The 25,730-nt window shown below is 42.2% G+C and overlaps 1 protein-coding gene across 1 annotated transcript in view; it reads left to right on the forward strand.

Annotated features, from left to right (window-relative positions):
• Window positions 1-25,730, forward strand: part of adamts18 (ADAM metallopeptidase with thrombospondin type 1 motif 18) — a 70,139-nt gene that overhangs the window by 17,759 nt on the left and 26,650 nt on the right. The window contains exons 4-14 of the mRNA XM_022741977.1: window positions 7,848-8,115; window positions 9,314-9,528; window positions 10,297-10,380; window positions 10,488-10,647; window positions 11,925-12,030; window positions 12,861-12,998; window positions 13,097-13,250; window positions 14,644-14,739; window positions 16,665-16,813; window positions 23,017-23,189; window positions 24,825-24,955. Of these exons, the coding sequence (XP_022597698.1) occupies window positions 7,848-8,115; window positions 9,314-9,528; window positions 10,297-10,380; window positions 10,488-10,647; window positions 11,925-12,030; window positions 12,861-12,998; window positions 13,097-13,250; window positions 14,644-14,739; window positions 16,665-16,813; window positions 23,017-23,189; window positions 24,825-24,955 (1,674 nt within the window). The remainder of the gene's footprint in view (window positions 1-7,847; window positions 8,116-9,313; window positions 9,529-10,296; window positions 10,381-10,487; window positions 10,648-11,924; window positions 12,031-12,860; window positions 12,999-13,096; window positions 13,251-14,643; window positions 14,740-16,664; window positions 16,814-23,016; window positions 23,190-24,824; window positions 24,956-25,730) is intronic.

The following is a 25,730-nucleotide window of genomic DNA, read 5'->3' on the forward strand; positions in this document are numbered from 1 at the left end:
GTAGATGTTTAAATCCCATTAGACTCCTCCTGCAGCTGAGACAGTATAAGATTACTCATCCGCGGGGCTGGGAACAGAGACAACATATGATGTGTGTGTTTGTCAGTGTGCTTTCAAATCCCTTAGGCTTTTGCAGAGTTAAAATGACACTTGAATGACCGATTTCCAGACGGCACTCGGGCCATTTGTACCTGTCCGTTTTCTGTAAAGGCCAACAAATTGGAACGTCTCCCCGCTACAATGTGCCTCTCTGGCTTGGCCATAATTCAGCGACTAGGCTGGGTCACAGAGGAGCTCAGAGCTTGGCGCTACAAGAGGAGAGTGGCCTGAAGCCGTTCCCTGGTGGTCTGGATGCTGACAGTGATGTAGTGCCCACTGTTAGATGCCAGTGGGAGGGGTGGGGATGGGGGTGGCGGCGGTCGGGCTCTCAGCATGGGTGTGGGATGGTGTGTGTGTATGTGTGAGTGAAATGAAGAGAAAAAGAACAGAAAGTCTGTGTGTGTGTGTGTGTGTGTGTGTGTGTGTGTGTGTGTGTGCGCGCTTGTACGTCCTTTCTAGTCTGTGCAAGGTCTTTCTCACATAAGACTAATGGCTGGTGTTGAAGTCTTCAAGTAGATGCTACAACTTCTACAAACAGAGCCCATACATCACATCTGGCCCACTATTGTCCCCACTGCATTACACTGACTGCTGCTGTGGTAAAACAGTCCAGACTCACAGTAAACTTGGTCCAGGCCTGGTTGATAAGGAGTAGGGAGTGGTGATAAAGAGTGGTGACTCCTTAAAGTGTTATAGCTGTCATTTTTCAGTCTTTGCTGATAAGGACAGACACTAATGACAGAGTTTATGTGTTAAATACAGTGTAGTGCTGTTTCATGTTTGGCATAAAGCAACCTTTCAGCCCAAAGTGTCACCTCACAGTAAAGGACACATGGTCCTCATTCCAGTTTCTGGGAGAGCAAAATCTGGGATTAATGGTAAGAATGGTCTTATTTAAATTTTGATTTTTTTTTTTTTTACAAAAGTGTGTCAAGGTGATGTATGTAGAATTTGATTAGGAGTTGGTTTGGGCCTGGATGTTCTGCCTTGAGTCGAGTTGTGCTGTGATTGCAACAGGTCACCACATGTATTACCTGCTCATGGTATCTCTAATGATTGTTGCAGTGGGGCCGATGATGCTGTCAATGAAAGTAAAAAGGGTATAGTTCAGATTGTGAAGATTGTTCAAAGTAAAACTGGGTATACAGTGTTTCAGAACAAAGCTGCAAAATATCTTACTACTACTACTGTCTGCTGTGTTTACTACTTTTAGAGCAGCTGTCTTTGGAGGTGTGAGAGCATCATCAAAGTAAACTGGGTGATGATAAATCATCAGTAGACTGGAGAACATTAAATTATCTCCTGGTGTATGATGAATACTAACTGTGAGAGTTTGATTTATAAGGAAGGAGTAGTCTATCTATCCACTGCTGCTCTGAAGCAGAAAGGGATCTTGTTCGTGTGCCAACACCGAGGTGAACGGTGCAGTTCAGCAGTGACTATAAACAGTTGCCAAATTAGGAACCAGGTGGAAGTGGAGAAATAAAAGTATATGGTGGAATTGGAGCCGTGCCTGTTTTTACACCTGGACACACCTGGCTAATTGTTTGAGGAAGCAGGTGTGATTGTCAGGTTTTTGGTTACAGAAAAACTGGGTGATGAGACCCCCTCTGTCTATATTTGGCTTTTCACCTCTTTTGAAGAAGAAGGCAACCAATTTGAAGGGAAATTCTGGTATTTTTCTACGCGTTTTTTCAATGGCTTATCTCTGAGTCCAGCTGAAACACACAAGTTAGCCCCTTGTAATATAACGCAGGTTGTAAAATACTAAAATTTCCACTAACTCTCTGCTGTCTTCATCACAGGAAGTTCCAGTGAAAAATGCAGGGGGGCTGATGTTCAAGAGATTCGTAGTTATCAGCTGTTTATACCTGAGCACTGTCAGACCTTTGATTTACTGGGAGCCAGGTGGGAGCCAGGTGGGATAACACATGTTAACCCATTCACACCAAAAGCGAACATGGATTTCTGCTTTGGTCAGATGCAGGTAGAAACATTTTTTTCTTGTAGCTGATAGTTTCTTTTTCAGTATTGTGTTGTTATTATTATTAAATTTTTGAGACCTGGAATTTTGGGAAAGTTGTGCAAAGTAAAATGAGTTTAGTAAAAATTCATAGTCACTGGCTGTGACGACCTACAATAGAAACATTTTTCATTTCCATTTTTCCAAAAGTGAATCTTTTTGCTTCCTTTACAACATACAGTTGATTCAGCTCCTCTGGGTGTTAGGGGTGTAACTTCCCATCCATGTCACCTCCACCTTTCCAGCCCCAGGTGTTATCACTGAGGGCTGGTTGACCTTTGCTGGAAAATTAAAAAGTTAATCACACACATCTCCAGTACATTTATGTGCACTATTTTGTAGAATTAGGAAGTTTTAAGTCCATTCAACATTAAACTCTCATGTCATTTGCATCACAGCGGCACTGTATTTTTAAGTCAGTAAAAGTGTTAGAGCTGCGCTGTAACCCAGTTAGAGAGCAATTAACATCACTTTGAAGGAGGGCATTTCCATTTGTATGAACTGGTGTGGGAGTGGCCCTACTGTTTCCTGCTGTGTCTACATGGGATAACGAGTAGGACCCTGCCCAAAGGCTGCAAATGACAAAAGACTCATCCAACACCATCAGTTTCTGCTGTCTTCCCCAGACATGCTCAGAGGGTGTCAGTAGGTTGTTCAAAGACAATTAGTGAGGCCAAACAAGGGCTGAAAAAACCCTGGGCTATTGACACATTGTGATCCTAATCAGTCATACATGAAGAGGGTCATCTAGACATGCTATGACCACTGGAGCGGCTGTAAATGGCTTGAACGGCTATGAAACACAGTCATTTGAAGCTAAAGGAGGAAAAACCCAACCAGTTCCCTGTCATGGCTGTTCAGCTCTTGTCTTCTTCTAATCCAAGATCCAAAATTACCATCTCTTCCCTACCCATTTCTTATCCCATTTTAAAGACACATAATTTCTCTTGAGCAAACTGTAATTACTCAGATTATGATTCCATTGAATAAGTTAGATGCCTGAGGGGCCTCCTCTGCTCCTGAATGATTTTTTTCCCCCCTCACCACACACTGTGTTCACATGATTCTCTGCTGAGCTGGAGTGCAGATGTTCTTTAGAGCTCAGTAATCACCGGCTTGGGGCTTCTCGCCGCTCGGCCCTAGTCTTTAACAGCATGTAAGCACTTACTCATTTGCCTTATAATATCATGGTGGGAAACCTTAAAAGAGGCTGTAGTTTATACAGAGACAAGCTAAAGATGCTGTCTCCCCTGACATAAACCGTTATGTTTGCCAAAGAGACAGAGCTGCTTGTTGGAGTGGCTTGTATTGACTTTATCCAAGGAAAGGAAGAAGTCCTGAGGTAGTTTTTTTTTTTTTAACCCAAGTTTTCCTCATGTTGAAAATAGTACCACTGCTGACTGGATATGACCTGATTCAGCCTGTAATCTGTGTGTGTCTGATCTGAGTGTGTGAGAGTCAAGAGAAAGGTGCGAGTCTGCATGTAAACATGTGTGGAAAGTAAAGTGGTGTTTAGCAGAGAGTGCTCGTCCCTTTAATCTAGCAAAGTCTTACAAGTGTTAATGTGCAGAGATAACTAGAGGTCTGCTGTATCATTGCTCACTGGCCTCTCTGGTGTCTACAGACGCCCTGTCGCCCCGTAGAGTCCTGTGAAACTCTACACATCTACCTTTTTCTTTACACATCATTAAATGTATAGGCCACGCACCTGAGCATTGTGTTTTCACCAGATGAGAAAAAAAGAAGTTAAAAGGAGAGTTAGAAACAGGGAATAATGTTGTATATCTATAATCTGCAAGATACTCAATTTTTTTTTAAAGAAAATGCAAAAAATCTAAACGTTTGAGGCAAAACTTTAATTGCTGTTATGTGTTCACTGCACCTGCCGGAGCTCAGCAGTGGATTCAGTAATCTCACATCTTTTACTGTACCTGTCTCTACTGATGAACGGCAAGTAGAAACAAGTATTAATTTATCACCACTGTGTAGGTATTTGATCATAGACTTAGATGCGCATTAAAGGTGCCCTCCAACAAATTAGTATAGCACCTCCACAAAGGTGGTCAAAGCAGCTGATGCCAATTTATCCTGAATTCAAGTCCCTACTAGTAAAATCACTGAATTCCTCATAATGCAGTTCTGTCGTGTGATTGGTTAGACACACATTGCTGGGTTAAATGCACACATCATTTCACAGCACAGACTTTCTGTTAACAATGAGCCCAAATCTGATGACATCATCGAGGTTATTTTTTTTCGGTCCTTGGAAAACTCCCTGCAGAACTACAGGAGTCATTATACAGCTGTTTCCAGAGGCTGAGTAGTACGTCCCATGATGAATAAATTGACCTTGATGTGTAAAATAGTTGGAGCGACCCTATAAATGATGCATTACCATAACATCCAGCATAAATAAAGGATTATGATGCCCCCAAGTCAGACAAATACTTGAAGTACAAGCAGAGACCAGGTCTTATTTATAAATGAGAATGAACTGTGACAACGAAAGTTGAGGTACAGCATTGCTAGAAAAGGCCACTGTCACTGGAACATGGAAGATGTGTTTTCGGGGGAAGATGGCAGAAGGAAACATGAGATCCAAATGACACGCAAAACACACAACTAGTCACATGACGGTGCTGACGGATGGCTAGGAAGTGAATGATGTGAGAAAATTTAAAGAATTAAGCTGGACTTATACTTAACACAAGGAGTCAATGGGTGTACCACCATAAATACCTACAGTGTAGGTTTGGATTCATAGTTCGCCATCAGATTTCATCTGTTCGTAGCACCACTGCAGCATTTATTATTATTGTACCTGATTGGGCAATTATTGTTCTCATATACTTGCAGCTCTTCTTTATCTCTTTATTTATGCTCTTTCATTCACTGTGATAAAGTGCGATGATTGCGACAGGCCGATAGTCTGCAGTGGAGATGGTTATACTAGATTTACTTTAACTTCTTGTGTTGTCTTCATTAGGAACAATCTCTATATGCATCAGAAACTTGCTGACCATTCACTGGTTGCATGTGTTGTTACATTTCTGAGCAGGCAACAGCAGCAACAGCATGTTCTACAGTGCAGCTACGGCGGCTACGTATGTTTATAGTTTCGTAGCTGCACCATTATCCCTTCATGCAGGACGATACAGGGTTGAAATGTGGTGTTGATCCATTGACGCTGTTCTACTTAAAGCAGGTGATGTTTTATTTTGGAAGGCAGGTAACTCGTACGTTGTCTTAGTTGCTCTGTCTGTGGTATTCATTAAAACATGCAGTACGTACTGACAGAAGAAAGTTAAATCTCTTCACACACGCAAACACACACACACACACACACACACACACACACACCACCATTATTACCATCCCTGCAGATGGAATTAATTTCCTGTCATTATCATCTGCTAACTCCTGGAAAAGAAAGTGGAGAGCTGGCAGATGTGGTGACGCAGAGAGAGAGAGAGAGAGAGAGAGAGAAAGGGAGAGGGAGAGAGAGGGACAGAGAGAGAGATGTAAAGCATGAATTGTAAGTTAATGATGTAACTTCAGACAGTTGGGCCTTTAGATTTATTGTTGGATTGTGGTGGTTGCCAGGTTGGGTCATTAATAGTCATTAATTACATCTTTGTCTGATGGCAAATCATATGATATGTTCTGCAAAATCTCAAACAGAATCAGTATAATCTCATATTTAAAAATCAGATGTTCATGTTGTTGTAATAAAGTCAGTGTGATGTTCCAAGGGTGTTGGTTGAAGGGAAGAAAACTTATGAAATAATCTCCTGGCGTTGTGAGGTGATTACACTGATATCGCTTGACAGAAGGAGCTGTCAAGAAAAAGGAAACTGTTTCATTTTAAAAGGGGAATATTTGATGAGGTGTATGTTATCACAGACCACGTATGTTGTAAATGCCAGACTGAAAGACGGATGAAAAGATGGGCAAACGAGAGACGACAGCAGTGTGTGCTGATGGGTGACACCTCCTTTGACCTCCTCTAGCTCTGTTTTGAATTCCAGTCTATTTTGGGAAACTGCACTCTATTTTGCCAAGGACCTTCTCTCCCTCTCTCTCTTAATTCAAGTCTTTGATTTGATATATTTTATTCATAGCCTGGGGGAAAATTTTCTTTCCACCTTGTGCTCACAGGTTGAGCCTTTCAGAGCGATGCCGCTGGAGCAGGTAGCTGTGAAGCTTGCTCAAGGTTGTTTTGGCAGGTAACGATGTGCTGGGGTTAAAGCCACTGACACCGCAGAACGAAAACTCCAAACCACTGGACCACGTGGAGCTTTCATGTAGTCAAAATAAAGAACTTCCTCGAGAACTTCCCATTGCACCATGGAGGATTGATGGAAGCAGGAGATGATTTATGGACAGATGGAAGATGTGCTTGGCAGCCGGAGAGTTAAAGAGTTGGATGGATGAAGGGATGGATGGATGGTTAGAGGGATGGATGGGGCTGATGATGGCAGCCTGCCATGTATCCAGGCACTGTTTTGACAAGAGCTTTGCCATGGCCTCCCCTTTGTCCTGTCTCTGTTTATTTTGCCACCTGCTAGTCTGGGGGGAATGGGGTCAGTTCAACAGGAGCAGGGTCCTGTCTCACACACACACACACACACACACACACAAAGGTCAGAGGTCACTGGGTCAGTGGGTGTATGTGTGTGTTTTCAGTGAGGTATGTGTTTATGTGTGTGTGTGTGTGTGTGTGATTGCACAGCTATTTTGTATACATGATGTGGGTTGTGGAGTGAATTAGATAGAATCCTGTGGTCGTGTTTAAGGTTCAGTGGCTCAGTCACTCAGTTCAAAGAGCAGTTACGGCCACTTAATGAAAACAGGAAGCCAAAGCACTGAAGTTACTCTGACATTAAAGTGGTGAGCTAGACAAGTTGATTTGCTTCGTGATGTGTCTTGCAACAAAAACTACAAATATAAGCTGAATCTCCTCCAGTATAGCCTCTTCTGCAGAAGGGGAAATCAAAATAGATGTTATTAATATGCTGAGTATAGTGCAGCCATATGTGCATGTCCACATCTTTATGCTGTTTTCCAATAAAGATGACACATTAGATGAAGTTGACTGTTTCAAACCTGTGAATAAGATTAGTCAGGGTCGGGGAATAGAATCAAGTAGTGAATTAAATTTTAACATTTTTAAAAGTGCAGTGTACACTGGACGGATTTTATTTTGGAAACAAAACCAGGAACACAATGTTGTCATTATATGAATATGTCAATAACAGGCACTGCAGTATTTTCCGCTTGGAGTAAATGATGTTTTGAAGAAAAGCCCTAAACTGGACTGAACTAGTTGTGCACACAATTTATATTTTGTTATAATCAATTAAAAACAAAAGTCAGCTCTCCATGAAAATAGTAATTTTATGCTTTACTGTCTTCCAGCTAAATTTGACATCTCCTCCTCTAAAGCAGCTGGATGCACTGTGCACATCTGCCTAATATTAGGATAGAGTGGAGGTTCTCAGTTTAGGTGGGGCTGATCTGGGCAGATTTGGAGGTGAAATGTGAGTGTCTACAGCTACACTGTATAGCACTGTCAAGGCCAGGAAGTGGAGAGTATGCTTTCAAATACTAAATATTTAGCGGTAACTACCATTGAAAAATGTATCTGGAGGGATTTTTGTGGGGTTTTGTGAGTAACCTGTGGTTTTCACTTATTGTCCATGGTGTTTGTGTGTGTGTTTTCCAGTCAGGTTTGATCCGTGTGTCTCAGGAGGAGTATTTGATTGCCCCGCTACCCCAACATCTGGCTAAACAGCACAACTACAGCGTCCCCAGTGGTCACCACCCACATGTTGTCTACAAACGCTCAGCAGAACACGTTGTCCACAGAAGATCTACCAGTTCTTCCAGACCTGACGATCCGTACCGTCATCATCATCATCAGCATCATCATCACCATGACTACCAGCATGGAAAGCTACAGAGGCAACACTTCTGCGGACACCGCAAGCAATGTATGTAAGGGAACCTTATATTCCTTATATTACCCTTTTATTCCTCCGTCACTATCTGATAATTGTGTATTAATGTTGAGGAAGTGAAGTTACTGTTATAATGAATTGTCAGTTTATTACATTCACCCTTCATACAACATGTCATATGTCACTGATTTGACTATGGTGTGTGATGTAAATCTGAAAAATCTGGCATTTAGAGCCTTTACATTCATTAGATATTTACATGTACGGCTTTCTTCAAGTAACTGTCTAACTATATTTGTATGTGAACAGGCAACTTAGTCTGTGTGCATCATCCATGTTTAAAAAATCAATTTCTGTTTTTATCACACTAAGTAAATAAATAAATTCACTTTTCCTCCCCCAGACTGACAAAATGTCAATTTTCAACACTAAGTGGTGAAATACAACATCTAAACTGGGCTCATGAAGATCTTTGCTTCTAAAATAATTCTGTATAATTCACATTTTATCATTCTGTTTGTTGTTTTGGTTTATTTGGTTTAGTCTTTATGTCATTATGCCAGTGTAATTGGCTTTCAGCTTCTATTTGACATACACTATACAGGATTATTGGATGCAAATTTCTTGGATGAGGAAACAAAAAATGCAATTTTAGACTGTAGTAATTGATTTTTTGTCTCAGTATTATCATCTATAATTAAAGCTCACATTATCATCTCCATACCAAAAAGGATTGTTCTATACAGATGCTATTCTGTCAGGGTAAACAAAGACTTGAAAAAGTAAGTAACAAAAAAATATTGTGGTGCTATTATTGTAGTGTCATCACCACTTCACAACACAATGGTGTTTAATATTTTACAGAACAGTCATGTCTTTTACTGTCTTTTAGTTGCCATTTTATTTGAGTGCATAATTATGACAAATGTTTTTGAGGCCATTGTGAGAGGGATACACCAGTTACTCAACCCTCTGCCTAGGTTGCAGTTATATCTTTCTAGTGGTGAGAGGTAGGAAGCAGCATGGGGAGTGAATTTCCTGTCCTTTCAACACCCTACTCTGCTCTTATCACCTGGCACGAGCCAGGAAAAAGACAGTTCATTCATTTGACCCTCACTGCCAAGTTCTCTCTCTCTCTCTCTCTCTCTCTCTCTCTCTATCTCTGTGTCTTTGTACTTCATAACTCCCTCTGTCCCTCCTCCCTTCCGTTCTTCCCTTTTCACCCTCGTAGACGCTCCCAAGCCTCCCGCTGAGGACCGTTTCATCATGCCCGATGAGTTTGCGATGCCCGGGGTGGAAGGACCAGGAAGGGCAAAGAGATCGCCCATCAACTCCAACAGGGTGGGTGGTCTGAATGTGGAGACCCTGGTGGTGGCAGACAGGAAGATGCTGGAAAAACACGGCAGGGACAACGTCACGACCTACGTCCTCACCGTCATGAACATGGTGAGAAGAGGGAGGAGAAGGAAAGGAGGACCTGGCATGTAAAATACTTGACAGTAAAGAATAAAAGATGCACTGTAAATCTGTTGTATTGCTCTGTTTAACCCAGCTGTTGTTTGAATTCTTCTCCTGGCATCTAACGTGGGAGACTCTTGACAAACTGCATGGCGAGGGTCAAGTGTTTGAATCCTTATGTAGCTTGTAAAAGAAGAAATACCACATTCATTTTGTTTTTAAAAATGTAAAGGAAAATTCATAAGCATTGAAATGTACCTTTACACTTTTGCTGCTACGGCGTTACTTGGTCTAGTATGACCAGTAGCTTGTGGTGGCTAACGTTGGCTAATATAAGCAAACTTTAGATAGATATTGCTGCCGAACAGACATTACTGAGTCAATGTGCTTCCTTTGTCTCTCTTGTGTGACATTATTCCATAATTGTTTAAACTTGTTGCTGTTTCCGTTGCTCATGTGACCCTTGCCTTGCAGGTCATAACGATCCGTTGAGAGTCGCCCTGATTCTGTGGTCAGCAAAGGTTTTAAAGCCACCAAGATTTGGACCTGCACCCACCTTAAATTTGGGTTCAAGAAATTGTCACAATCCAGGATGTGGATATGAGTATTAGCCTTACACACATCCTCCCTAAGGCTAAACATTACTTAGTGTTTCTCTGTAAGAGAAAAGGAGAGCATAAGCAGATCAGAAAATCATGAATATTGGACTGGGCACATCTGGGATATTAACAAATTCTATTTCCTACTCTGTTGCAGGTTTCCAGTCTTTTCAAAGATGGCACCATTGGGACCGACATCAACATTGTGGTGGTTAGCTTGTTACTACTAGAACAAGACCCGGTGAGTAGATTCACATAACGATTCTGCAAAAATATGTTGTTTTGCACTCAAACACTGGTGACTGACACTCATTCTCTGTATCACTGTTTCTCTCGCTTCACTTCCAGCTGGGCTTGACCATAAATCACCATGCTGACCAGTCCCTCAACAGTTTCTGTCAGTGGCAGTCAGGCTTGGTGGGGAAAGGCGGCAAACGTCATGATCATGCTGTTCTCCTCACCGGACTGGACATCTGTTCCTGGAAGAACGAGCCCTGTGACACCCTGGGTAAGACCGTGCTGTTGAGGGAGCTGTCTGCATTGGCAACAACTAAGAAACCCCTAGTATTAAGGTTACGTGAATGGGAATGTGGTTTCAGATTTTTTGACTGCACTTTAGATGTTGTAATTTTTAGGCATGTAGACAGGTGTTGAGGTGATACTGTTGGTGTAGACTTTACAGTGAGTAGTGACGAAAATTTGACAGGTGCAAGCAGGAGAGATGAGTATCCCAATCACACATACTTGGCAGTAACCCAAATGTTTTCGCAATTCTTTTTTTGGCATTTTGCCTCTCTTGCATGGTAATGGTGTAGATGCAGGAAGGGAACATGGAGAGAGAGGAGGTTATGACCTGCAATGGAATTCCCCGGGCAGAAATGCAAACATCACCTTGATCAGCTGACACTCTGGAGGAAAAGATCTCATTAAAAAGTATCCTGCCATGGTTGTCTGTCAAATGCATTTGAAAAAGACCTGGGTCTCGATAGGCAAGATGAAAAATCTGCAACAAAGTGACAAATTTTGAGCAAGAACCAAGGTCCACCATGTCAGAAGTGACCAGTGTGCTTTAGGATGACAAGGATAATTAATCTTACAGCTTGTAGGAACAAGATGCAGCTGGAACAACAACAATGCAGCCAACTCATCCTGGCTAATATCATCATATTGAATTCACACGAATAAATGCTCGTAATGTCAGGGCAGCAGTTTATCTTGTTATCTCATTATCTACTGGGGTATAAAAGATGAAAAGTGACTCAAAAGTGACTCTCTGCCAGCGTTGTTAAAGCTTGACATCATTTCTTGAAGTCACAGGTACATTCAGCAACCACATATTGATTTTCCTACTGTACAAGCTGTTATTCTTGGGTCCATTGCAACTGAATATTTTGTCAGCTTGACGGTCACAGTAAATCCCAAAGTTAGGATCACTTATCTTCCCCTTAATATTGTCAGGTCCATTATGAGCAGTAGTCCTATAAACTGATCAGTTATCAAAGTCTGATCAGTGAGCCAGGCTTGTGAAGTAGCACTTTGCAGCTGGTGTGAAATTCCCCTCCAGACGTGCAAGTACGTGAATGCATTTGTTACAGATATTTGTTGGCTGCCAAATCTGTTCGAGGTTTCAGCAGAAAGAATGTGCTCAGAAACAAGAGGATTTTATCTTACAGATGTGAGGTTGGATTTTGTTAACCTTCGGCTTTATATGCAGTCAGTATGTTACAGTGAATAACCAAATATCTCCTACTCCTCCTGACACCTTATCTGTCTTCGTCTGTGCAGGTTTTGCCCCCATCAGTGGCATGTGCAGTAAGTACAGGAGTTGTACCATCAATGAAGACACGGGACTGGGCTTGGCTTTCACCATCGCTCACGAGTCTGGACACAAGTATGTTTAGCAAAAACTGCATTGAGGGCATCACATAAATTCACTTGTGAGCACAAACTTTCTGAGTGTCATAGTTGTAAAGCTGCTTTCTCTAAGTTGACAACAACACTGGCAGAAATTGTGCCAGTGACTCAAAACAGTGTCAGATGTTTAGAGCAGTGCACTGTACCAGTCTTTGTACTGTCTCTGTGCTGCACGTGGATGTAATGAATCTATATTAAATGAAATGAACATGGTCTGATTTAAAGAAACAAATACACTGTGGAATAAAAGCATTACGTTAGAGCACTACTTCATCCACTCCATGACACTTTATGAGAGAATAATGGAAACTGCCCGAGGCAGCACAACTCTGTGTTTGTGTTTATACGTTTTTTATTGAGATAGAAGTTTATTTTGATATTTGCAGATTTCTGTTTGTCTGGGAACAAATTGTTTTTTATTAATACACTCAGGTGATAACATCAGAACGTCAGAATGATGAAGTATTCTAATGAATTTGGTCAGCTGAATAGAACATGGGTCTAGACCTAAAACTGATAAATTAGCAAAGAAGTAATTGTTAAACATATGACACACTGTAGTAATGACTCAGTTCAACCAAATATATTTTCATTGTATGACATAGTATAACATAAAAAAGTGGGCAAACGATGACATCAGTTTTATCATCACAGGGGAAACTGTCAAGATCAATAAAAATCAAATAGCTGAAATTCACCTGTTGCTGTTTCTCATTTGAAGCTCTTATCTTTGAATAACTTGTTTCACTATGATACTATGACGAGGTGTGAACCTAATGTCACCTATTTCTCTTCATTTTTCTCCAGTTTTGGGATGATCCACGATGGGGAGGGCAACCCTTGTCGCAAGACCGAAGGCAACATTATGTCTCCCACTCTGGCTGGAAACAACGGGGTCTTCTCCTGGTCCACCTGCAGCCGACAGTACCTCAGCCGCTTCCTTGGGTTAGGCCTGACACACACACACATACGGCGTTAAATTTGCTTGTCAGTTTTTGTTGCTTTCTTTCTGACTGACACGGGTGGTGTGCTGTGTTCACCAGAACAGCCCAGGCATCCTGTCTGGTGGACGAGCCCAGGCAGATCGGTCAGTACAAGTATCCTGAACAGCTCCCGGGCCAGTTGTACGATGCTGACACGCAGTGCAAGTGGCAGTTTGGCTCAAAGGCAAAACTATGCAGCCTTGATTTTGTCAAGGTGAGATACGTATGAATTTTAAACATGGTTTTCATTTGTTGTCATTTTATTTACTTTGAAACCATTTAAAGCTTCAATTTATAAGTCTTGCTATTGCTACATAGCCAGCGTTAGCATTAACAGATGTTTACTTACCAGACAAGTAGGAACGTTGTCAGTTCGGCACCAACCGTCATTCCTTTACTTGCCAAGAGCTGTCTCCAGAGTTGAAGTCATTCCTACAATAGATCCTCAAACTAACCGTGTCTTGTGCAGTTGCACAGAACCAAAGTTGAATAGTCCTGGTTTTACATGGACCTCAACAATTGTAAATCAGTTCATTCATGCGTCTCTGCCTAAACCGAGATGCACTAGATGAGTCTCCACTAATGAGATGTGGCACTCGGATCATATAGGGGCTGCACTTGTTTGCTTTACAGTGCCACTAAATTGGCACTTTATTAATTAGCATGATATTTGCACAACAACTTTAAACCCCCCACATGTGACCCTCCATTAAAATACATTATATCTTTTGAATGGGAATCCCCCCCCCCCCCCATGTACCCCCCTGAATCCCTGTGGTCTTGGTATAAGCCTTTATGTTCGATCCATTCAGTGATGTTGATTCACATGTAAATGCTGTTTAAAATACTCCAGGCTTTCCTCTTGCAGGGCTGTAATTGCTGGGAAATCGTGTATATGACACATTAGCACACATGACATGGCCTTGGCTATTCACGACTTATTCACGACTCCAAATCCCTGCTATGTTCCCCTAAAAGAAGACCAAATACTACATCTGCATTTCTTAGACCTGTGTGCCAGTCAGTGGGTGGTAAATTAATCTACACACTGATTGACTGAGGATTTGGGGCTACCTTTCACACTTTTTCTCCCCACTGTTTTTTTTTGGCCCTGATGGGCTCATGTAGAATGATTTTCAGTATGGCGGTGTGGCTGTCAGCCACCTGCTCCGTGTCATAGAAGTGAGGACAAAGACTCAACACACACCAGAGCTGTCTCTCCTGCTCTTACCCTCCCTCCTTTCTAGTTTCTCTCCCGTTGCCAGTTGCAGTTGGGCGGGTTGCCAGACTCTGCCGCCTGTCTCTCGACCTTGGCTCTCCCTCTGTGCTCACTCGCTCGCTCTGTCTCTGTATTGTTGGGTCAGATGACACATACAATTATAGCCCGTTTCATTAAAGAAGTACAGTGATTAGATTTGACACAGACGCTTTGTGGAGAAGCTTATTCCCAGTTATCGCGGCGGTGGGGGCTTATCCACCAGCATGATGGTGGTCCTGGCAAGAAGCAGGTGCTGTCAGGTCAGGGAAGAGGAAAGAGGGGAGGGACATGATGCAAAGGTGCCAAAACTGAAAACTTCCTGTATGTCTGTGTGTGTCTCCTTTGACAGGACATCTGTAAGTCGCTGTGGTGTCATCGCACAGGACACCGATGTGAGACCAAGTTCATGCCCGCTGCAGAAGGAACCAGCTGTGGTCCAGACATGGTGAGGAAATGTGAATCACAATAGCCAATTACTCATTCTGAAGACTGACAGTTTTACTTACTGATGCAATTAGACACCAAGCAAACATTTCTAATAATAATGACAATAATAAGAATAATCTTTATTTATAGAGTTACAAAGTGCAAAATAAAACTAAAATCATGAGATAACTAGAAGGGCACTCACAAGGTGCAGTCCTCCGCCAAGGCCAGTCTCAAACAACTTACACTAGACTTCTGAGAAACAAAATTCCAATTCATAGTAAATGATCTGGATCTGCCCCAAAATTTAATGGCTTCCCTGGCTCATCCTCCATTCCTCCGCCAAATTCAGTCCAAATCGGTTCTTCATCTTTTCCATTACTGGACAAACACTGCTGACAAACAAACACACAAACAAACAGACACAGGTGACAACATAACATCCTTGGCAGATAGAAGTAGTGATAAATGGACAAGTATCAACCAAACAGTGTCTCCTTTTGTGTATGAACAAGCATGGACAACACAGTCAAGAGGATAAGAAACAGATTCTGATATTTGGGTGAAAAGAGTGAAAGATGAGTGAAAAATGATACTTTGATTATAATTATGATTGATTACAACTCTTGGTCTTGGGCCAACATTCCTATTGCTAATAAAAACACATACTTACCAAATTCATTGATGAGATTTGGTCCGAACGGAAGGAACATCAGCAGTCAGGTGATTTTAAAAGACTAGTTTGACATTTAGGGAAAATACACTTCACATTCTTGCCAGCTAAGCCTAGCTTAGTGTAGTTACTTTGCTGGAATCATTGCTGGTTACCTGGCATCCTCATGGTGACAACACAATTTCAGAGGGTCACTGATTTAAGTCAAGACATAGTCTAGCAAATGACCCCTCGTAAAACTACAATTTCACATTTATATACTTTGGTTTTTGTACATATTAAACAAACAAATTAGTGCATTGCATTTTCCCTATGTTTCCAGTTTTTGTGTTAAGCTAAGATAACTGGCTGCTGGTGGCAGCTTCATATTTACTGCACAAACACGACAGTTTTATTGGTCTAACTCACTGTCAGAGAGCCAATAATCGTCCTTTCAGCAAATCCCCACAAATTAGTCAGCCTACTTTAGTTAGGGCAAACCTCAAAATTATTACCCAAACAGTCCATCGTAAACATCCATCACAATTTACAGACCCACTTCCTGGTTCAGCTTTGATCTACTGTAAAGTGTGTAATGAGGGATGGTTTAGGTAATCTGTCCAAACTGTTGGCATGTTTACAGCCTGTCTGAACATCTGACTGCTCATTTCTTGCCACAGCTGCCTTTGTTATGGTGATGTCATCGTGTTTCTAGATTACATTCACTGAGTTAATGTTCTGATAACAAATAGAAATAATGGCTAGCAGTATAAGAAACAATTTGTAATAAACTGCAATAGTACTTTACATAGTATATATGTACCTATAAATATTTATATATTTATTTACGTCTATTTATTTGGTCACTTATTCGATTAAAAGAAAATTACTAATATCAATAAATACTCGGATGGATAAGTATCCATCCCCGCTGCTCATACTTGTTTGTACCTGCAGAAGTATTTTTGTATCGTCACTTCTCTCAGCTGGACACAGCGGCTGCGCCCCTTCACACATCGAAAGCTGATATTTAGAAAGAGAGAGAGGCGATGATGTGTGTGAGCGCAGGGTTTGGCTTGGATTGGCTCGGGTGTGGTGCACAGTGTATCTGTACGTGTGTCTTTTGGCTGCAGCTAGAGAGTCTTAGTGTCCAGGTGTGATGCTGGGCATTTGTCCAAACCAGGAAACTCAGGCAAGACGCCTGGGCCAACACTTGAGTTCTGATAAGAAAGCCATTTCTGTGTGTCTTATTCTCTTCTCCTCTTTTATTTACTTCTTTCTCTTGTCTGCAGTGGTGTCGGCGAGGCCAGTGTGTTAAATATGGGGAGCATGGTCCCAGGGCGGTCCATGGCCAGTGGTCAGCCTGGTCCCAGTGGTCCGACTGCTCCAGGACCTGTGGAGGAGGGGTCATGTACAGGGAGCGCTCCTGCTCCAGCCCAAGGTATACACTCTTGCAGTCTTGCATAGTCCTCTAATCTGATTCATCACCTCCTTTTTAATGTTTATAGATAGTTTAAGTAGCCACGCAGATGACAAAGTGATTCATGTTGTCATGTGGCTGCTAATACAGTGAAAATCTGAGCCACGGTTTGGGCCAGAAAGTAATTCTTGAAGGTCTCGCGTCCCAAAAATTCTTCCTTTCTGAACACCTGAATGCGCTGTCTGCCAGGTAGCTGTCAGCAAAGACATGCACACACATACTGTCCACACACACACACACACATGCGCCTGATAACGGCTCTCATCAGTCAGGCTGACAGTCCAGACAGACAGACTATCTCTCCCTGTGCTCCAGACGAGGAAAACCTCCTAATAGCATGCTCTTTTCTCTGAAAGCTGCCAAGACGGTCGGCAAACGTCCCCTATTGCTGCTCACTCACACAAACATAATTCTACATAATTCTGCAGACCCAGATCCCACAGTGCATATCTCTTTGTTAGTAAAAGGGCTCTGTGCATGTCATTACACTCACGTGAAAGATTTTTTTTTTTCAGTTTTAATGTTGTGTTTCATAACAGACATACAGTACAATCCCTTGTTGATGTTCCCCACATCACATAAGAGATTTATTTGATGTTTTTAAGACTTTATTTTACTTTTATACAATATTTAATAGATTTATTGCTTTTGGTCTATCACTACGGGGATTGATAAAATAATTGATAGTCTGAGTCTGCAGTTATTTAGCTACCCCCCACAACACTGCTCTTTAAATTTCATACAGGACAAGCGGGATGTCCGCAATGGGATATTTAGAGAAGGATTAATTTCCTGATCATTCATGCCATTTTTCTGCCTTTACTGTGCAGTACAGTATGTGTAATCCATCAACCAAAGCTACACTTACAGAGACCTTGACAAACACTGACGTTATGTTGCAATTAAACGCAGTGTTTGAACGAGAACAAGTGAAGGGTTTAAAATCGTCTCCTTGAAGAGTGTTTATACAAGCAGTTTCCTCCATACTGTAACACAGGGACACTCGTGATGGGGATGGTGGAACCAATTAACTGTTTTTATATTTTCGCTCGAGGGAGCAACCAACAAGAAAACTTAACAGAAATTCCTCGACAGCAACTCCGATGTTTTTCCTTGTTGTGTTTCTAGCCAACTGTCAAGTGGATTTTAATTTCTCTTGATATTCAGTAAAAAAAAAAAAAAACAGAGGAGGAATTGACATGTGGATCTACAACAATTAAAGGAAACAGCATTGCCACATAGAATTTCTATTCACACACACAACCCAAACATACTGTACAACTAGACTCTCATACCACGGTAAGTTTCCAGTAGGATCATGGCTAATGGCTAACATCCAAGGCCACTGCACCACACTGATTGGTGGACAGCTCTCAAACTGCTGATTGGTTTGCACTGTTAATGATTACCATCATTTAGGAATTAGTCATAGCAGGTTAGATCATAGTGGCACATCACATCCAATCCTATATGTACACACAGACTCGTGTGTCTCTCTGTGTTTAAGTGCAGGTGAGATGATACTAGGGACACAGTTGCTCTCTTCATTACTTCTGCCCCTGTGTCTTTCAGCCAAGAGAATGAACAATATGACTTCATACCATCATCTGCCATGCCACATACTCGTTCACACAACCTCAATGGTTGGGTCAGATACATAGGAGCTTACACAGAGAACAACGTAATGCAATTTAATAGACAGCCTCAAGAAATTAGAGTTGAATCGAAACAATAAGTGCTAATGAACTAACTGATATCTCAACTGCTTACCGTGCTTCAGCTGACATTTCAACGGCTTTCATCTCGTACAATTCAACTACTTTCAGTGCCTATACATAAACTGATAGTTTCACTGCTCTCACCTCTTTATTCTCCATCCGAGTTCCTCTGCTTTCAGTGATTACACTTCATCTACTCTACATCTCGTCTCCTGTCAATATGCTTCAACTGATACTTCAGACTCTTTCAAGTGTCAGGTCCTGCAAATTCCTCAGTTCCTCTAACTTCCAATTTCTACTGTTTGTACGCAAGATACTTGAACTGCTTTCAGTGTTGACCCTTCAGCTGACACTCGATGGCCTTTGTCTTTCAGTTTATACACTTGAATGTGCACTAATTTGTTTCACTCCAAGGTCAGTGTATCACCTGCACTTTGATGATTTCAGCTCCTTTCACCTTGTTCCAGCCCTTTCACTCCAACTGATTATGCCTCCAACTTTTCTCAGGGCTTACATTTAAATTCATACTTCAATTTGGATCATTGCTTACATTTACTCTGACAATTCCACTTCTTCCAGTTATTGTGTTTTGACTGCCAGAGGAAGTGGGTGTGCCGCATTTCTGCTGCCACCACGTTTAATTTTTTTCCAGAAAATTCAGCCTTTTCTAGTTTGACATTTTCTTCTTAAACCATTAATGAGTCTATTCAGATTTCCACAGACTTCTACTACACTGTCCTCTTTACTCCACTGGCTTCATCAGCGCGTACTTAACAGCCGGGCAGATACTGATGTGGCCGTTCTGTCCGTCACAGCCGACTTGTCTCCTAATCCCTGTGAGGGATCAAAGACGTTTTCAGAGGCAGACCGGCCCTCATATGATACACATTATACACCATGACTGGCAGACCAAAAAGGGCCACAGAGCCCTTTAAACCAGGTTAGCTGTCAAGTTCATTTATCATTCCTGTGGCACTAAAGAGCGCTTTGTAGCAGCTGCTGCTGAAAAATGGGTTGATGCTGCTAAACGGTGAGTTATGGGGTCAGCGAGCCAGACAGAGGATGTGAAGATGGTGAGGTTGAAATATTAAATCCACTAACGCCAAGTCATGATATCATTATCATATTACATACAATGGGCCAAACAGTTGTCAGATCCAATGTGAAAACAATACAATTAGACTGGGATATGTCTTAATATAACATCTCTTCACTTCCATTGCCATTGTCAACCCCACCACCCCAACGCACACCTCCACCACAAGAATTCAGCCACACAAACACACTTTTTCCCAGCTGCACCATGTACCCCTGAGTCACGTTTTAGTCCCTGACTCATGACATTCAGAGTGCGTTTGTCCCCAGTAATCTCTGCGATTATTTTGGCAGAGCCCCTCTGCTCTTAATCTGAGCAGAACAAGGAGGATTAGCCTGAATCTGACAGCTTGTCTCTAATGTCATCTTCACCCCCAAACTGAACTGTCTGGACAGTCTGGGGTGTCACTGTCAAATCTCTGGAAAGATCAATGACGCTTGACACATTTTAAACAATTAGATTCCTGCCAAACTTGCAGTCTACAGCATAAATTACATGTAGGTTTAGCCCTATAAAATCCTGATTTTTGAGTTTAGCTAGTAGAGATGACAGCTTTACCTCTCCTCTACTACAAAATCTTCTCCCAGCAGGAGCAGCCTTGAAGATGGTTCATTTGATTCGGCACAAACTCATCCATTTTACAAGGCAAGCATGTATCTTTTGCTCAAGTCTTGTAAAGGAGTTTCTTTGGGATCTGCCAATTAAACTCTTCCCTTCAAGGAGTTTCTCCAAGACGGAAAATGAATCTTCTCCTCCTCCCTCTCTCCCTCCATCTCCCTCCCAACTCCTCCGTTCGCCGTAGACCACCTGCCAGATCAAACACAGTCAACCTAATCCTCACCAACAAGCCTGGGAGATTAGGCTCGCGATCTTGACCTGGTTTTGTAGGGAGCACATTTTGTCACACACTTGATTTAAAGGGAATGGGGGGGGGGGGGGGGGGGGTGCAATGAGGGGGCGATGGTGCTTAGATAGACCCCTGTTCGTTGGAGTCTCTCGGTTGACTTGTGAAGGTGTTTCACGGGGGTTAGGCCCGAAGCACGGCAGCAGAATGAGGATCTATGTGGGAAATCACGAGAGGGGCAGGGAGAGAGCAGGTTACTCAAGAACAAGACAAGACTAGACATGGTGACCTCTGACCCACAGGAGTTCGGTCTCAGCTTCTGCTGCCGGGCAGATTTACTGAGCTCCCGGGACATTTAAGCATCCTTAAGGGTCCTGAGGGCTGCGTCGAGGCTGGGTGTTGAGACAGAAGAGGAATGACTGAAACACAAACCGAAACACTTGTCATATCTGGTTTCTGTCTTGTTCTTGTAAGTAGATTTACAGTTGCAATGAGATGATCTAGGGAGAGGAGACTAAAGGGTGTAGAAGAGAAATGAGGAGTATTGTGAAACTCAGGGCCAGATGTCCATGCTCCATGAATTGCATTCAACTCCCCTCTCAAGTAAACTGTCCATCTCCTGTCCTCCTCTGATCAGAAGGCCTTGACTGACGAAGTATACGGTGTAGTTCCCCCAATGGCCTGCCATAAGCACATTACCATATGGGTTGCGTTTGTCTGCCGCTAAGTCTTAATAGGATCAGGACTATGAAAACCTGGGCCAAACCCCCCCCGCACCCCCTCACCAAGGGAAGCAAGATCAGCACAGAGCAGATTTACACACATACACACACACACACACACACACCTTCAATGAAGCTCCATCATTCTTGGCAGCTAGGTCACTCTGTGATTGAGTCCAGGTCTGAATGGAGGGGATGAACAGTTGGAGTTAAAGAAAAATGCAGTGAAGCAACATGCATCTCTGATTCTGATTGTTGCTGAACATTCATTTCATGCAGACACTGTTACAGGAAATTCAGAAGAACTATGCCTCTGGTTGCTTTCTCCTCCTTATGTTTACTGTTCTTATTAGACTCTTTTTCAGTTCCTTTTCCAAAGCGTTTCATTACACTGTAAAACTTAGTGAATTGTTTTTATTAGACAAGTTTGATCAGCATGGTTCCACAGTCTCTGTGTGTGTCTATGTGTCTGTGCTGGCCACTTTGGTAAATGGCTAAACTCAATTTTCTCAGTTGGTGGTTGTGTTGGAATGCCTGGTATGAGTTATGAAAGCCTGGGAAATCTGTCATGGCATCCTAATGTTCACTAAATGTCAAGAGGCTTTCATCATTTTGATGGGATGTTAAAGCTGTATTATCTGTTTATGTGCTGTATCTTTTCCTGTGGTCGAAGAAGTGTTGCTGTAGCACGGCGTATAGCAACACCTGACATGGCATCCAGGCTTTTCTTTGACAGCACCTACACAATCTGTAATTTACACTTTGATCAAGGATAACCATATACTAACAGACGCGATGGTATCATTTCCATGTATGACAGCAGCACTTTTGATGTAAACATTTTGTTCAATTCAATGGTGATGTCTTGAATCCCACTGTCCTCCAACACGATGCAATTTAGGTTATTGATTACACCGATGGTGAAGCCGAAAGAAAAAGTTTCACATTTCGGGATATATGCTTATTTTGTTTTCTTGCTGAGAGTAAGATGAGAGAATGGAAATCATTCTCATGTGTGTCCGTTGAATGTGAAGCTGCAGCCAGCAAGCCAGGGTGAAACGGCTAACCTGGCTCTGTCCAAAGGTAACAAAGAATCTAACACATAATAGCTTGTGTTTGTTTGCTAGTGCTGTACAAAAACTTCACAGGGAGTGATGTGCAGGACTACAGTGGCATGCTGGTGGCTTGTGAGGTTGCCAGACCTTCCTTTGGTCAGAGCCAGGCTAGCCTCTACTTGTTTCCAGTCTTCAAAATCAAAAAATCTAAATCAAATGTATATATAGAGCATATTTAAAAACAGCAAACAGCTGACCTAAGTGCTGTACAACATCAAGAAAAACACAGTCAACCAATGAATGAAAACGTAAACAGACAACAAAATAGCATGACAAAACAAGCAAGCAGACCAAATGAGGGAGACAGCTATGTAGCAATAGCTAACTTAACTTCGTCTTAATGCTAAGCTAAGTTAACCAGCTGCTGGCAGTAACTTCATACTTAATGGACAGACATGAGTGATGTTAATACCTAACTCTTGGCAAGCAAATAAGCATATTTGATGTAGTCTGTTGTATAATTATCTGGATATCAAAACTGTGTCTCAAGCGTATTTAATTACATGTTTTGGTTGTTGTTCCCTCATCAGCGGAATTGATCTGTTCTGTGGAGTAAACATCAATCATCAATTGGCTTATTGATGCATTGATGGCAGAACTGTGGTAATCAAACAAACAGGATATTTCAGATCTGTAAACTTAACTCTTCTTGTCTTGTCTTCCGCTCAGGCCACAGAACAATGGTAAATTTTGCTCGGGCTCCAGTCGGCTCAACCAGCTGTGTAACACTCGGCCATGCCCTCTCAACGCCGTGGACTTCAGGGCCCAACAGTGCGCTGAGTACAACAGCAAGCCCTTCAGGGGCTGGTACTACAAGTGGAAGCCCTACACACAAGTGGATGGTAAGTTGGTCAGTTGATCAGACCCACTGAACAGAGTCTGTTCAGTCGTGTGGTGCGTTTATATTTAATGTATGATTTGGTCTGAGGATGTTGTGTGTATTTTTCTTGTATCCTTCTTTGAGAGCTGCATATTTACAGATTATTTTGTGAATTAAAGGAGTTACTTGTAAGATTTGCTATTGCTATATAGCTAACGTTAGCATTAACAGCTGTTTTCTTACCAGTTTAGAAGAAATGTAATGAGTTCAGCATCAAACTTCATCCCTTTACTAACCAAGAGCTGTCTGCAGCAACGGCAATGCTAACTCTTGTCTCTATCACGTCTTTTCTTCTACTGAAGTTAGCACGCTAACCAGCTAGCCCCAGCCCATCTCGTTACTTTCTTTTTTTTTTTTAAAGTATATTTTTTGGGCTTTTTATGCCTTTAATGGACAGCACAGTGGAGAGTGACAGGAAACGGGGAGGCAGAGAGAGGGGGAATGACATGCAGTGAAAGGCCGTCCGATGCGGGATTCGAACCGGGGCCGACTGCAGCGAGGACTGTAGCCTCTACACATGGGGCGCCTGCTTAAACCACTACGCTACACGACGCCCCATCTCGTTACTTTCTGATAGTGACTCACTGTAGCCTCCAATCTGCCCTGAAGACGTAGCGCTGCTCAGAGGACGTATAATAACCTCTTGTCTTCTAAACACAACAATGTCTGAAGCTCTTGTCAAGCGACAATCCCTACCAGCCGCTCCTAGCAAGAAACCACGTTTGGTGGCAGAGAAAATGTATAAATAGCCCCTTTAAATTATAGTATTGCTCGAGGATTATGAAGACATCCCATGATTTACTGTATTATTGGCAGATAATGCACAAGAAAAGAAATCTCATTGTTCAAAGAACACAGCAAGACTATATAAACACAGAATTGCAGATTGTTCAGGGCAAGCTTTTTCTTGTCTTAATTCTGTAGAGCTTTTGTATTCTGCACTCTGCTGTACTCGGCTAGTCTTTTATAAAGTGTTTCTGTAATGCCAACCACTATTTACTGCTGCTGTGATTAGGGCCAAAAAGCTGGAGGAAACTATCATTCTGTGTAATGTACATGGGAGACATGTAGCCACCTGCACCCTCTGACACAGTGGGGATAGATTTAAAAAGGAAGCCTGCGGGCCAGCTTTGTTACAACGAGTGAGGGAGAGGGAGAGAGAGTGAAATGAAGGAGAGCCGTGCGTTTGGCTGTCGTCCCAGGCCTGTTTAAGCTGTTGATGAATGGGAGGTGATGTAGAGAGGAACAGATTCTGAACTGCCTTCTGGGACCTTGGGCCAAGTCACCTTCACCGTCATTTATTTTAATCAAAGATGGCTGCAGAGACTTGTCTGTGATAACTGATCTGAACTACAGAATAAACCTGTTGCCCCACATGAATACCCCTGGGTACATTTATAGTTCAGTTCCTGTCTTTTCCAATTCGGTCTCAGCAGGAGATGTGCATACTGTAAATGTAACAGGTTGCAGAACAGTAGCTAGTGAAACTTCACACGTACTTTACTGAATCAGTGAGATTTTACTCCTACAATTTGTAAATTCTGTTGATTCTAACTTCCCCGTTACTACTGTACACATCTGTTTGTTCTCTATGCAGATGAAGACATCTGTAAGCTGTACTGCATTGCAGAGGACTTTGACTTCTTCTTCGCCATGTCCAGCAAGGTCAAAGACGGCACCTCCTGCTCTGATCACAGGGGAGATGTCTGCATTGACGGAGTTTGTGAGGTACATAGGATGTTGTGTGTGTGTGTGTGTGTGTGTGTGCACTGAAACATATCTCATTGCGTAAAGAAAATTTGCATCCAGACTTTTTTTTTCCCCCAGTGTGAGATACAGAAAGTTTCAGAAGCTTTCGAAATTATTCAGGCCTCTTTACATTCTGCACAAATTATGTGCTGTAGATTTAATTTAGTCATTTATGTCCATCAATTTACAGCAATTAACACATATTAACAAAGTGAAAACATGTTAGAAATTTTGGCAAATTTATTAAAAATCTAAAACGCTGAGTACAACATTTACAAAAGTATTCAGACTCTTTGCTGTGGCACTCAACTTTGTGGTCCGGTGGATCCTCTTTGCTTAAATTATGCATGGAAGTGATGGACATAGTTTAGAAAGACACACACCTGTGTATATAAGAGCCCACATTTCACACTGGATGTCAGGTCAAACAGCAAGCCTAGAAGTCCAAGGGACAGTGATAAAATTTTGTGCTGAGGCACAGATCAGGGCAAGGGCATTAAACCATTTCTAAAGCTTTGAGTGTGAGATGGAAGTTTGGATCCACCAGGACTCTTCCTCGACTTGGACGTCCGACCAAATTGAGTAACCAGGCAAGGAGGGCCTATGGAGGTGCCCGAGAACCCACCAGTCACTCTAACAGCTTCAGAAGTCCTCTGTAGAGAAGGGAGAACCTGCTGGATCGACCAACTCAGCAGCACCCCATCAATCAGACCTTTATGGTCGAGCAGCTAGACGGACAACCCGCTTTGAGTAA

This window comes from Seriola dumerili, unplaced genomic scaffold (genome assembly GCF_002260705.1).
Source record: "Seriola dumerili isolate Sdu_G_001 unplaced genomic scaffold, Sdu_1.0 BDQW01000003.1, whole genome shotgun sequence".
In the NCBI taxonomy this organism is placed as follows: domain Eukaryota; kingdom Metazoa; phylum Chordata; class Actinopteri; order Carangiformes; family Carangidae; genus Seriola; species Seriola dumerili.